This window comes from Lemur catta, chromosome 23 (assembly GCF_020740605.2).
Source record: "Lemur catta isolate mLemCat1 chromosome 23, mLemCat1.pri, whole genome shotgun sequence".
NCBI classification, from domain to species: Eukaryota; Metazoa; Chordata; class Mammalia; order Primates; family Lemuridae; genus Lemur; species Lemur catta.
The window spans coordinates 3,651,047-3,665,628 of record NC_059150.1 but is presented as its reverse complement, the minus strand read 5'-3'; the positions used below and the strand labels follow the sequence as shown (position 1 = coordinate 3,665,628).

Here is a 14,582-nt window from a genome sequence, read left to right as displayed (position 1 = left end):
GAAGGTGGCTTGGTGTGCAGCCCCACTCACACGAGACAGTGCCGTACACAGGTTCAAAGGTCAGACTCCAGAGCCCGAGAACCTGAACTTGAATCCTTGCTTCATCGTGGAATAGCTGTGTGATCTTGCGCGTCAGTTTCTTCTTCTGTAAAATGGGGATGAAAATACTCACTGCCTCTTGGAGTTGCCCAGATTGGTGACTGTCTGTGAAGCTGGTGGAGCAGCACGTGGGCCGCGCTCGCTGAGGTCAGCTACTGTGGGAAAGGGAGCGAGCCACTGTGCTGATGAGGGTGAGGCGTTGGGAAGCTGCTGGGAGACTCCCTGGACCGAGCACCTGCGAAAGCGGTTGGACACAGGTTGTAGAACTTGCCTCTCAGGGGGACTGGCGACCAGGGTGGGGACCATGCCCTGTGGAAATGCGGGCTCCAAGCTATGAAGTGAGTTCCTGCAGTTTCAGAGTTCCTCTGGTGTCTTCCCTGGCAGGAGGGATGGCCATTCCCAGACTATCTGCCCATCTGTGGATGTTCTGCCAGGCCGTGGAGCCCGTGTGCACCCCCGGGAGTTGCTGCCATGCGCACAAGTGGGCTGGCTCCTGGCAAGCAGGGAGAAGCCAGACAGAGGTCAAGCAGGGTGGGGACGGGGCAGCAGGAGGCATCTGGGACGCCTGCAGGAGCATAGCTTTTCTTAGCTCCGTGACTGCATGGGCCTTGGCTTCTCTGCCCAGAGCCTACCAGGTACACACGTTCCCCTGGGGGGGCCCCCCGGATGACCCTTCTGAAGCCCTGAGCTGTGCCCAAATGGCCCGCATTCTTTTGGGGAACGAGGGGCACAAGCCCCCAGCATTGCTTGTCATGTGTGTCCGTGTGGACCGGCTCTCAGACTGTCACCAGGGCTTCAGATTGGCAGCAGGGCCGGCCGGGAGCTCTGCTGGGCTCTGGCGTTGGGGGGCCATGCAGGGGCACGGGTGGGGTCTCTCTGAGCCTGATGCCTCTCCATTTCTCACGGTTCCCCTGTGGATTATTTGGGGATGGTGCATTCTGCTGTCGTGGCCAACAAGCATTCACAGAGCACCTACGATGTACAGACCCCCTGGCTGGGCATTCCTATACTCCCTCCTGCCTCAGTCAAGGGCTGGGAGCTCCAGCCCTGCAGAGTCGCCGGTGGTCTCAGAAAGCACAGTGAGAAGGCAATTCTGGAGCCCCCATCATGTAACAAAGGCTTTAACCTCAAATTAGCAATTCTGTTTTGAGCACCCGTTTCTTAGGGGATTAGCTGTACTCCAGTTATGGGCAGCCGCTGAGTCTATGTGTGGGTCTCTGTGTACAAGCCTTGGAACCTTCCAGAAAGTATGTTTCCAGAGGTGTTAACTCCAAGGAGGTGAGGGTTTACTGTCACCCATTTCCCATTTCCTCCCCCCCTTCCCCAGCCCCATCTCTGGAGTCTCAGTTTCCCCGTAGGCCCCTTATAGCTACGAGGGGTGAGTGGATGGGGTCTCTCAGCACCAACCCTGCCAAGGGCCGTGGAGACAATGTTGCCCAGAGCAGAGGACTTTGAAACAGGGGAAGCAGCACAGGGTGCCCTGGGAGGAGTCAGGACTGGGATAGCAAAGAAAGGGCTTCTGGGAGGAGCCGAGGCCTAGTCCCTGAGCCACTGCTGGGGGGGACTGAGGAACTTCAGTCTGGGGATGGCTCAGAAAGGGACTGCCTGGCCCCTTTAGGGAGACGGCATTGGTCCTGTGGCTGCCCTGAAGGGAAGGAAGCCCTTGGAGGCAGCAGCCTGCTCTGGGGGGGTCCGTGTCCTCAGCACCCTCTGCTGCATACACTTTGGTGTCAGTTTGTCCCCTTGTCTGCCATGTCCCCTAAATTTCAAGGGCAAGACCGTGTCTCATGTAGCACTGTGTCCCTAATATGGCTTTTTTTTTTTTTTTTTGAGACAGAATCTCACTCTGTTGCCTGGGCTAGAGTGCTGTGGCATCAGCCTAGCTCACAGCAACCTCAAACTCCTGGGCTCAAGCGATCCTCCTGCCTCAGCCTCCCAAGTAGCTGGGACTACAGGCATGTACCACCATGCCCGGCTAAATTTTTATATATATTTTTAGTTGTCCAGATAATTTCTATTTTTTAGTAGAGACGGGGTCTCACTCTTGCTCAGGCTGGTCTCGAACTCCTGACCTCAAGCCATCCTCCCGCCTCGACCTCCCAGAGTGCTAGGATTACAGGCGTGAGCCACGGCGCCCGGCCCCTAGTATGGCGTTGATAGAAGCCTCCCGTGAGTGAAGCCGTGGATGCATGAGCAAGCAAGGCCCCAGAAGGATTCTTGGTGGACTGGCTCTAGGGGACAGACCACAGGCCAGACACAGGGCCCCACAAGTACAGGTCCCCACAAGTGCTGGTTGCCCTAAAGCTGGGAAGGGATGAGGCTGTTGTGGGAAGCCTCCCCCTCCGTCACACCGATCATATGGTGACAGAGGCAGGGTGGAGTGGGAGAGGGACAGGCATCATCCCCACCAACAATGGCAACTAGCATCTTTCTTCTTGGTGGAAGACAATAAAAGAGGTGGCACCCCACGTGGAATAAGGCAGGAGATAGAGGGGTGAGCTCCCCTGGTCCCTGCTCGCCCAGTACCCTGCTGCCCGCCTTGCCTGTCACACCAGCCCTGTCAGGGAGCTGCCCTCCAGGGGACCATGGGCAGGCCCCCCAGCCTGTGGCCAGCTCCTCTCTGCCCTCACTTGTACAGACAGATGACACTCCAGCTGCAGTGCCTGATGTCAGGAAGTCCCCTGGTGGCTGGAGGGAGTGGGGCCAGGGCCCCAGCCCTCTGCTTGGACAGCTCCATGGCAGGAGCGTGGGGGACGCTGGTGTAGGACCGGGAAGGACAGGTGGTAAGGGGTCTGTGCCCTGGAGCAGGACTGGGAGATGGCGCATATTTGCCAGGCACTTTCCTGGTAAATGTAACTTTGATTCGGGAGAAACAAGCAGCAGCCACGGCCCAGTGCAAGGTGACGACGCTGCTGCCTCCCAGCGAGCGCCAGAGCCACGGTCCCCGAGGCTGTCAGTGCCCTCAGGGCCCTGAGCCGAGGCCTGGGAAGAGAGTCTACCAAAGGCAGAGCTGGGGACCCCACGGTTCCTGTCCCCAGCCTGGAACTTGAGTTGGGGCATCCTGGATGCCTCCAGTGGGAAGCCTTCAGGGCACCACCAGGCAGCCCGGGGGGACATGGCAAGAGTGGCATGGAACCACCTGAAACGGCATCGCATCAGTCTTGCTTTGGGAAAGGAACAAATGCTCCTGAATTCATGGCGGTGGCATCACAGGTGAGGGTGCAGTCATTGCCTTTCAGCCCTGCCCTCTTTGGCTCTGTCGCCCGTGGGCAGGCGGCTGGCAAGTGAACTCTGCAGGCAAAGGCAGTCCTGTACCTCCCCAGCTCCTGCGGGAGCCGTTCCCCCGGGTCCATCTGCGGCTGCCTGGGGCCAGGATGGCTGCAGAGAGGGAGGTGCCCTGTCCTCAGGTGATGAGTCACAGGAAGGAAAGGGACGGCCCGGGGCAGGGTCAGTGTGAACTAACTGCCATGGGGGGGCTGGGTGCTAAGTGCAGCCCCCAGCAAGTTCTCATGTTTAAGGGATGTCTGGATAGACAATTCTTTTCCTCTCCCCGTTTGGCCCTTGGCAAGGGAGCTGGTGCAAAGTTCTCTGCTCTGTTGGATGGGACAGGACTTCTAGACGAGGCAGCCTCAGAGGGCCCGAGGCAGGGAGAAGACGCTGTGTTCTGCCCATCTGAACCTACCAAAGGCATGTCCCCTGCTCCTGCCTCCGTGACAGACACAGAGCAACATCATGTGGCCACAGGGCCTGGGGGAGGTGGGGACAAGAAGCTGTTTCTTACCTCTGAGCCTGATCACTAGATCCCTCAGGGTGTCACAGGTCACTAGAGGTTTTCGGAAGGCAACCGTTCCCTTCCCCTGCTTCTACTCGGGACCCCCAAACCACCCCTGTGGGCTTCCCCTAACCCTAAAGCTTCTCCCAAGGAGAAAAAGGGATTACCGCTACGAAGGTCTCTCATCCAGAGGCCTGTGGACCTTCACTGCATGGAGGTTCTTTGTTATATCTGACCTAAGTCCTCTCGCTACACGGGAGGGAAGGTCAAGTAAGGCCCAGGGGCAGTAACACAGGCAAATAAATAACCTCTGGAAGTCACCAGGATGTACCACCAGTTCCAGAAGCAAGAAGACGTTGTCCCGGTCCCCCTTTCAGATAAGCACGAAGGAAACAGCTCTGCTATGTGCGGAGCTCTCAGCTCAACAGAAATCCCAACGCGGGGAGGACTCTGGGCTCCTTCTCCTTTTAAGGCAACGTCTGAGCTCTCAGGGCTTCACGAGCTACAACAAGCCCCAGCCCCACTCATTCCTGGCTATTTGGAGGAAACTGATGATTAATCAGCCCTCTCCCTCCTCCCCCAGCCTGTTTTTCATTAGGTTCTTTTTAAAGGGTTGGCACACCTCCTCAGGGACAGACACTCGGCAGATCCTCACCAACTGGCCCCAGCGTAGGGGAGCACCTGGTGGGGGGGGTGGGGAGCAGTCCCGGATGAGGACGAAGGGGAGAAGTCAGGATGTGGGGTGTCAGTCAGGGAAGGGAGAGGGTTAACAAGTTGGAAACTGAGTCCTGGCTGGAAGGTTCTGAACGGGAGTCCTGGGTCTGAAGGGGGCTGGCGAGAGGAGGAGGCTGGGGGGTGAGGTTCTGTGGACAGCAGGGCACTCAGACCCTGATGGGGAAGGTCAGACACAATGACGTTGACTTGATGGCAGCTGGTGAGACCATCGGGTCTGAAACCCAGGTTTTCCTGAACTTGCCCGTGAGGTTGGTTAAGTTGTCATCTCTCTGGATCCCAGTTTCCCTGTAACTGAAGCTGTGAGGAGCACGGAACTCTGCAGGGGCAGCTGGGCTGTGCGCAGTGGGCTTCAGAACTCTCCAAGGGGGCACACTTTGGGAAGGGAGGGAAGAGGGGAGGAGGGCAGGAGTCTGCCCTGGGGGCCTGACCTCTAGACCTCGGGCTTGGAGAGGCTGTTCCATCCAGCTTGTCACCTGCAGGCTCCCAAAGGGGACGGAATCTGTGACGACACCACTCTTAACTTGGCGGCATTTGGGAGGGGGAAAGGGAATTGCCCAAGGACCGAGGGCAGATTGTTACAAGAGCTTCCTAAAAGGGCTGACCCACCGGGTTTCCTCCTTTCCATGCTGTCTGCGTTCTCCTTTCTTTCTCTCCCTTTCAAATCAAGGTCCAGTAAAGTGACCATCATTTCTGCCCCAGGGTGATCTGAAGGGTCAGAGCCAGTTCCCTGGGAGCCAGAGTGAGTGTGAGGGGTGCACTCTGCCCCGGCTCCCTCTCCACAGCCCCGGGGAGGCCTGCAGTGCAGCTGCCCTGGGGCCTTGGGGCAGGAGGCTAGGACAGACACATTCCAGGGCCCATCTCACCAGGCCCCGTGCCCCTTGGCTGCCTCTTGTGATTGTAGCAGACGAGCCAAAGACTTTCGCTGCTAAATAAACCCAGGGGCCGGTCCCCAGTGGCATGTGTTTGCAGTGCAGGTACAAACTGTTTCCATGTCTTCCCTCTGCGGGGCTCTGTGGGCCAGAGCCCTGGAGGAGAGTTGTGTTCCCTTTCTTCCTTCCCCTCTTCACACCCTCAGCCGGGCACTCCTGAAAGACAGAACACCCTTCCAATACTCAGACCACAGACTCTTCCTCTTACAAAACCATCAGGGAAGGACGTCACAGCATCCCTTTAAGTCCCGGTTGCTCTGCGGTCTCCATCACAGCGGGGCAGGTAAATCCGGTCTCTGCTGGGGAGAAGCGAGGACTCCCAAGGCAGGGCTCAGACCGGATGCGGCTTCGTGGAGGAAGGGACAGGGCCCCATGGAGGTGCAGGGTGGCCTGTGCCGCGTGTAAAACTCAAGCCCCTATGACAGCTCAGCTGGCCCAGTCCCATCCCCCCCCAGCAACTTCTCAGTGTCTGGGTGGCCAAAATGGAGTAGCAGACTCTGAGATCCCCAACCTGCAGCATCCTCCCAGCTGACGCGGCAGACGCCAGGCTCCTCACAGGAAGGTACTTGTCCTTAGCAGAGTTTTTGCTATAAAATAGGGACAGTACTGTGAATCTTTAAAAAAAGACACACATACTTGATGTTAAAGTATATCCTCTATTCTGTCTACCTTACTTTATAATTAGCTCCTTCTTAATTCAATGAGATGATGATAGTTGATATAATTTATAAATATCCTTAATTGGTAAAATGTCAGCAACCCTATGTGGATCTCCCCAACTTTATTTTTTCTTTGCAAACGTACTGGCTTGCAAAATTGCAGTATCTGAGGACCACTGACCTACCCCTTAGAAGCAGGGCCGGGACTAGGGTGGGGGACGTGAGGCACTCGCCTTGGGCACAGAATGCAAGTGGGCGAGTGCCAGGAAACTCCGTGAGCAAGACAGCTGGTATTTTAATGTATATTTTTAAAAATAGTAATGCAAAAAATCCACGATGAACAGAAATGCAAAATTTTAAATAAAGACAAGATCAGTGTTAGGGAGTTTTCCTTTTGCCGCAGGGTCCCGCACGATTTGGCAGGGCGTGGTTGGCAGCAGTCCTTCCAAGTCACCCGTGACAGAGGAGGGCAATTCTGGGCCTGAGAATGCTCTGGAAAGGCGCTGCTGCAGCCTCGCAGGTGCCCACTTCGGGGGCTCAAGACCCTGAGGCCTTGAGTCGGCCCACGCTCTGTGGCTTGAGCCCAAGTCCCTGTCCTGCCACCCTCAGTGGAGACATCCCCCACCCCCAAACGCCACCGTCCCCCACAGGCCAAGGGCAGTTATGTAAGCGCCCCCCACCCAGCCCCGGACTCATTCCTCCCTCCGTGGCCAGCACTTCATGTTTATTTTTCTTTTCTGAATTCTTAGGAGAGCAAGCAAGCAGAGACCAAGACGGATGCCAAGAATGGAGAGGAAAGGGGCAAAGATGCCAGCAAAAAGTCCCTGGGCCCCAGACGGGACTCAGACCTGGGGAAGGAGCCAAAGAGGGGCGGTTTGCAGAAAAGCTTCTCCAGAGACAGAGACGAGGCTGAGGGCAGAAGCGGCGAGAAGCCCAAGGAGGAGAAGACCATCAGGGGCATCGACAGGGGCCGGGTCCGGGCTGCGGTGGACAAGAAGGAGGGGGGGAAGGACGGGAGGGGGGAGGAGAGGACGGCGGCCACCAGGAAGGAGGAGGAGAAGAAGGCGAGTGACAGGAACACGGGTTTGAGCAGAGACAAGGATAAAAAGAGAGAGGAGCTGAAGGACGTGGCCAAGAAAGAGGATGGTGCGAAGGTCAAAGGGGAGAGTAGGAACACAGACATCAGACCCGAGGACGAGACGATGAAAAGAGCAGCTGGCAGCACAGACACGAAACGGCAGGACGACAAGGCGAAGAGAGGAACTGGGAGCACAGACGCGAAAAAGGAGGACGGAAAAGCCAAGAAGGATGAGTCCCGCAATGAAAAGGAAGCCAAGGAGGAGAGCAAGACCAAAACAGCAGAGAAACAGGCCCCTGGCGGCGCCCCCAAGCCCTCTGAGGGACCTGCCAAGGCGGAGGAGGAAGCGGCCCCCAGCATATTCGACGAGCCTCTGGAGAAGGTGAAGAACAACGACCCCGAGATGACCGAGGTGAACGTCAACAACTCAGACTGTATCACAAACGAGATCTTGGTCCGGTTCACCGAGGCCCTGGAGTTCAACACTGTGGTCAAGGTGTTCGCCTTGGCCAACACGCGAGCGGACGACCACGTGGCCTTCGCCATCGCCATCATGCTCAAGGCCAACAAGACCATCACCAGCCTCAACCTGGACTCCAACCACATCACCGGCAAAGGCATCCTGGCCATCTTCCGGGCCCTCCTCCAGAACAACACGCTGACCGAGCTGCGCTTCCACAACCAGCGACACATCTGCGGCGGCAAGACGGAGATGGAGATCGCCAAGCTGCTCAAGGAGAACACCACCCTGCTCAAGCTGGGCTACCACTTCGAGCTGGCCGGGCCCCGCATGACGGTCACCAACCTGCTCAGCCGCAACATGGACAAGCAGCGGCAAAAGCGGCTGCAGGAGCAGAGGCAGGCGCAGGAAGCCGGCGGAGAAAAGAAGGATCGGCTGGAGGTGCCCAAGGTTGGGGCCCTGGCCAAGGGCTCCCCCAAACCTTCACCCCAACCATCTCCAAAGCCCTCTCCAAAGAACTCGCCCAAGAAAGGGGGTGCTCCAGCTGCCCCACCCCCGCCGCCCCCTCCCTTGGCTCCACCCCTTATCATGGAGAACCTGAAGAACTCACTGTCACCAGCTACCCAGAGGAAGATGGGAGACAAAGTCCTCCCTGCCCAGGAGAAGAATTCTCGTGACCAGCTACTGGCCGCCATCCGCTCCAGCAACCTCAAGCAGCTCAAGAAGTTAAGTAGTCGTGGGCAGGCGCCGGCAGGGCCGGGGCAGGCAGGGGCCGGGAGGGGAGGGCAGGGCTGCAGAGGGAGCGCACGCAGAGGTGCTCACGTCGGCTGCAGGCGATACACAGACTCCCGGGGGCCCCGGGGGACTTCAGGTCACCTCAGCCAGCCTCCTGCCTCCAGACAGGCCACACCTGTACCTCTCTTGGGGTGAGACTCCAGCCTTCCTTCAGGGGCTTCCTTTGGCCTCTCACTCCACACTCTGACCCCGCCATCTTGCGGTCACACCTGTTCCTCCTTGAAATGGAGAAACGGCCTCTCCCAGTGACCTCTGCTTTACTTGAGCCCACTCAGGACCGGCCACGTCCTGCAGATCCGTCTGTCCGGAAGGTCTCTGTGGGGCTCACCCCTCAGGAGAGCCTGCCTTTGACCTCCCCGTGCCACGGACACATGAGCCATCCCTGACACCTGCTTCTCAAAGCCCTGCCTCCCTGGAAGTCCCGCCTGGGTGGCAGAGTCCATGGCCGTTTGCCCATCTGACTGGGTACTCTGCCCCATGACACCGTGTGGGACCGGACACCAGGAGATAAAGGACAACCCCGATTGTAGCTCCAGTGGTCATTTGATGGCATCCAGTTTTTAAAGAAAAGGGAAAATGTCCCCTCGGTGCCAGCACCTCCTTGTTCATCCCACAGACACAACACAGGGGGGTTTCCAGTGTGCTGTCCTTCCAGAAGGGAGGGCCGTGGGGTGAATTCCAGGGGCCCCTTGCCGAGCTCCCTTCCTAACCTGACTCTGCTCTGCCCCTACAGGTGGAAGTGCCCAAACTGCTTCAGTAGGACCAGGCTGCCAGGCCCTGTCTGCCAATGCCATGACTGCCCAGGCCTCCCCTCCCAGGGCCACGCAGACCCTGCCCACCCCACCCCTGGCCGACCTGCCGTGGCTATCTCTGTTCTGCCGTGGAAGAGCTTGAGGCCTGGGCCACGCTCAAGGAAGGATGCCTTATCTCTTCTCACTTTCCTTTTCTCGTCTCTGAGGCTCTCCAAAGATGTCTCTTGTACCAGGAGCTGAGGTTTCCAGACAAGAAGAGTCCTTTCAGCACGTCACTGCCCCGGGCCCATGATCCAGGAAGGCTGTCCCGCAGGGACCACACGTCCACCCCAGCCCCACTGCCCTCCAGGGCCAGGATTCAGGCCTCTGAGGAGCCCACGGGGCCAGCTGTGGGGCCAGTGGCACTGTGTGTGGGGCAGTGGCAGGAGGAGGAAGCGGGCATGGGGGCCCCAGGGGAGAGCAGGGAGGGGCTGAGGACACCCCGAACCCCTCCCTGTGGTTGGCCCGGGCTAGTCAGACCCGGTGGGGGCAGCTGGCCTGGGTGGACAGTGCCTGGGGGGAGTAGGCTCCAGACGGGAGGAGAGGGACACACAGCAGCTGGACCTGAAGGTTTGATGCCAAAGCAGACATTTTCCTCACACCCACCTGCTGTTGTACAAATAGCTGTGTATCTGTTTTTCCATAAGATTTTGATAATATATACAAACCTTTAGCTGTGAACGGCTGTGCCCCACCTCTGTGCTGCACTGGGGGCCTGCTCCTCACCCTGGCCTCCCTGGGGGACGTGGGATGCTCAGGTCCCTGCCATGCCACCCAAGTTGACCATGAAGTAAGTGCGTGTCCGCAAGAGGTGCAGCGTGGCGGGGAGCCCGGACTCTGAGTAGAAGACTCCCACGCACCTGGTTGTCCGGCCCAGGCGGCCAGGCCGGGTCTGCTCCCGCGCCTGTCTTGCTGCGGAGTCAGCTGTCGGGGTGACGGGGCAGAGCAGAGCACAGGGCCCTGCGATGGCTATATTAGGCATGTTCAGGGGATGCTTATTCCAAGACTCTTCCTAACTGTGGGCTCGGGGCCAGGTCCTCACAGCAGTCACAGGCCCAGGAAGGCAGCAGGCAGAGAAGTGGGGTGACTGTCCGGGGAGCAGCACCCCCACCAGTGTGCCTAATCATCCCCAGCCCTCCCCCGTCACCGATTTTGCCTCCTGCCCCAGCTGCGGCCCCTCCCGACCTGGCAGTGCCACCACGCCCACCACAGGTGGACATCAGAGACATCTTTCTTTTACTGGCTTGAAGGTGCTGGCACCCCTTCGCACTGTGGAACTGCCACCTTGGGGCTGGGTCAGTTGCAGGTTTTTCTGCCTCCAGGTTTTGCCTCAGCAGCAGGGAGCACAGCAGCTCCACCGTCTTTGGGGTGGGGGTGAGGGGCCCCTGCTAGGAAGCAGGATCGCTGCTCTAGGTCTGGCCAAAACCAGAGGGCAGAGAACTCAGATCTGGGTACGGTACTCCACCATTCCGTCCACCCGTTGCCCGTCACCCCAGTAACCTAAGCAATGGCGGGCCCAGGACACAGAGACAGACACTTGCTGGCTCCTGGACCTCAAAGGGTGTTAGCCGGAGCTAAGCCCAGCTAGGGCTTCCGTCCACCCTGCGCCTGCTGGGCGCCGGGCACCAGCGAGATGCTCTAAGCCGCCTCAGCCGCTCCTTCGCCCTGTGAGCTGGATGCCAAGATTCTCCCCATTTTGCAGGTAGAGCTTGGCCCCGAGAGGGTAACACGTCCATGATCTCACAGCCAATAAAAGGCAGCGCTCGGGTCTTTAGCCCATAGAACTGCTTCTGATGACAGCTCCCCTCCTCCCCTTACTGCAATGACACCAGTGACGGTCCCTCGGGAGGCACTAGAAGCCTAACCTACCGGAAGCGAATCTTGAGACTCCAACAGAACCTGTCACCTTGGGAAGCCCTTCTACCAAACTTAAAACACGATTTAGCCAGAGGAAAAACCACTGCCTACTGTCTCCGAGCCCCTGTTCCGCGCTGCCGGGGGACGCCGCCCGGTTCAGGTTGTTGTCATCACTCCCCTGGTGCACTTGAACCTGACGCGGGGGCGCAGCGCCACCTGGGGGCAGACCGCGGCCAGGTTCCCCGCGGCTCCACCGGCCGCGCTGGGGACCCGGGGGAGATGGGCGGGTGGGACCGTCTAGGGAGGCGACGCCGCCCCGCGGCCTCGACGGGGCAGGAAGAGCGCCGGGAACAGGGCAGACACGTGCACTGCGGGGCTGCGGGGCTGCGGAAAAGGGGCCCAAACGCGCGGCGGCCGCGTGCTGCCAGGCCTGCGCCCCGCGCCGCCCGCCTTCCCTTCCTGAGACCCGGGGCTCGGAGGGGGAGGCGGCTGCTGGGAAGGATCTATCCTCGCCCAGCACCCGTATGTTAACGGGGCAGAAAATGAGGTTCGAAGAAAGCAAATAGCTTGTCCAAGTTCATGAGTCTGAACTCGGGCCCAGGTCGCCTACCTCCCGGTTCATTCTGCAGACCCGGGCCAAGCAAGGTCTGCCCTCCCCAGCCTTTGCCTGCAGAGCCCGCTGACATACCCGCCCCCACGCCACCATCACTTCCCGAGGGATCACATTTCCCGTCTGCCGCCCTCGCTCCCTGCCCTCGGCCCAGCTGTTGCGCCCCAGGCTTCTGGCCTCCCGGCCCTGGCCCTGCAGAAGTGCCTTTCGCTCCACCTTGGCCCTGCAGGGAGCCCTGGCGCTGGCTGTGGGCAGGATGGTGGGCACCAGGGGCTGCTGAAGCCCTTGTCCCAGGTGCTGTTTAGAAGCAAGACCTGCAGGTGAGCAAGGGGCTCCAGGCCCAGGGCACTGCGAGTCAGGTGTCAGCCACTTCTTGGGGCTCCCTTTAAGAAATAGGAGATCTGGCTGAGGGCCACCCTGGAGCATGCTGCTGGGCCACCAAGTCTGGACTGCCGGGCACTGCCCCAGCCCCAACTGGCATGCTCAGGCTGACCTCTGAGGTTGGCCTGGGGCGGGGGGCCTGAGTCCCTGCACCCTGCTAGGGGCTGCTGGCTGTGGTGCTGGGCCAGGCTGCTGGCCTGGGAGTGTCCCAGAGAGTTCGACCCCCCTAAGCCCCTGACCCCAGCACCTTCTGCTCATCCTGCTCTGGCTGCAGGTGGCCTCTGCACCTTCTCCCTGTCTCTCTGTTCCCTCCTCCAGCCCTCTGGCCCCCATTCCTTTATCTCACCCCTCCCTGGCCTCTCCCCCTCCCAGTGTGTCTCCACTTTCTTGCTAACTTTCTCCTCCACCCCCCACCCCGGCCATTGCACTTACCCGTGTCCCTCCCTAGCTCTCTCCCTGCACCGACCTCTTCCAGCCTCCTTTGAGCTCTGCTTCCCCCCACCCTGCCTGGCAAGATTCCTGCCCCATTTGTTTCTGTGTAAAAATGTCCCTTCTCCATCTGCACAGGACCCTACTGACACCACCAAGGCCCCCCAGTCCCTGAGGGCTGCCCCTCCCACCCCATCCCTGCCTGCCCTCATAGGGTACCTGACTGGTCTTCCGGGGTGCTAGTTAAGGAGCAAGGGGATCAGGAGGGGCACCTACAGCTCTGTGCTCGCCCTGGCCTTGCTGGGCGCCCCTGAAGATGAGCCAGACAGGAGGGGTGGGAGGAGCCTGCCATGCTTTGGGAGAGACGCAGGAATCCTGCAACCTGAGAGGCCTCCTCTCTGCTCGGAGCACGTGAAAGCCCCACCCAGTCACCGTTTCCCCCTTTCTTAGAATTCTCTTACTTTCAGTGCTTTGCAGAGTTAATTGACTGGAAATGGGGCAACTCCCCTTCCACCATCAGCTGTGGCCCAGGTAAACCTGCTTCCTGCCCTAGACTACAAAGCAATTTGTCACTGGCCCCAGGTTGTTGATTCAAGGATAATTAATTCTGCCTGGCCCGGCTTTGCATACATTGACACATCGTTTCTCAGGCACACTCAGAAACCTCAACCTGCAACTCTCCACCTCCCAGCTTCAGGAGAGAGAGGAGACTGGACCCCAAACCTCAGATGACCTGGAGACCCTCTCTCCTAAAGTGTGAAGCCAGGATACTCCACCGTCAAGGAGAAAGCAGCTCCGCAGCTGTGGCCTCAGCCCTGGCCCCGCCAGCAGCAGGGGTCCCTCTGGGCCCTCTGGGTCAGATCTGGTCGGGGGGGGGGTCTGTGGGCCCCTGCAGATTTCACTGAGAAGGGGAAACCGTGAACCTGGGGGCAGAGCTCTGCCCAAAGGGGATTCTGACCCTGGCCCCAAAGCTCTGGCCCAGGAGCTCCTGCCTTCCAGGCTGTGTGACAAGAGATAATCCCACAGATTATGTGGGTGGCAGAGGGCCCTGGGGACAGGGTCAGCACAAAGGCCATACCAGAACCCAACTGCGCTGCAGGAGTCCAGAGGCCTGAGGAAGAGGAAGCTGCAGGGGCAGGGCAGGAGAGCAGGGCCTGTGGCTGCAGGGGGCTGGAGTCCTGGGAAGGTGAGCAACATGAGGAGGGAGGAGCCGGAGGGGGCATGCTGGGAGAAGAGGCCTGGGGGAAGGAGGAGACTCTGGGATGGCCGGGCTTTGGCAAGCTGAGCGGACACTTTTCCCACTTGAATTTAAAACTGTAAAACTTCCTTCCCTGGATCTGTCACCAGACAGGTCCTGAGAGCACAAGGACCATGACTTCAGGGAGCAAGGCAAGGGAAAACAGGCAGCTCCAGGGGTGGGGGCACCCGCTGCCCCTTCTAAGCAGGTCACATCCCTCACTGCCTAGCTCAGTGGGGGGCACAGACATGGGCCTGGGACTGATGACCAAGCAAATGCCGGAAGCGCCTTGCCCCAGTCCCTTGGGTGGCCCCGTCTCTCCACTTAGGTCCTAGTCCTAGAACCTCTAATCAGGAAGGAAAGACAGGACTAACAGTTTCATGGACTGTGGATAATATTTCACCCCCAGGACAGCCACGAGGTATTATCCCCACTCTATAGATGAGGACACTGAGGCTTGCAGACCTTCAGAGACATGCCCAAGGTCAGAGAGTGGTGGGACCCAGATTCGAATCTAAGGGTGCCCGAATGCAAATGTGCACCCTCTTTGAAGCTGTGGGAAGATCCACCTCGCCGGCTTTGGGAACCAGCCTGGTTCTGCCTGTGGCTGGGGGTGAGGGTGCTGCCGTGCTCCGGCGCTGGCCCTCCCCTGCATTTCCCAACGTGGAGTGGGCGGAGTCTGCGCCCAGCTGGAGGCAGTGCTGCTGGAAGGCGGGGATGAGTCCAATGACACAGCTGACATGAGTTACA

The 14,582-nt window shown here is 59.3% G+C and overlaps 1 protein-coding gene across 1 annotated transcript in view; it reads left to right on the top strand.

Moving 5' to 3' along the window:
- LMOD1 (leiomodin 1) overlaps window positions 1-9,999 on the top strand; it is a 31,429-nt gene extending 21,430 nt beyond the window's left edge. Inside the window, exons 2-3 of the mRNA XM_045536221.1 lie at window positions 6,944-8,458; window positions 9,261-9,999. Of these exons, the coding sequence (XP_045392177.1) occupies window positions 6,944-8,458; window positions 9,261-9,287 (1,542 nt within the window). The 3' untranslated portion in view covers window positions 9,288-9,999. The remainder of the gene's footprint in view (window positions 1-6,943; window positions 8,459-9,260) is intronic.
- Window positions 10,000-14,582: the final 4,583 nt, after the last annotated feature.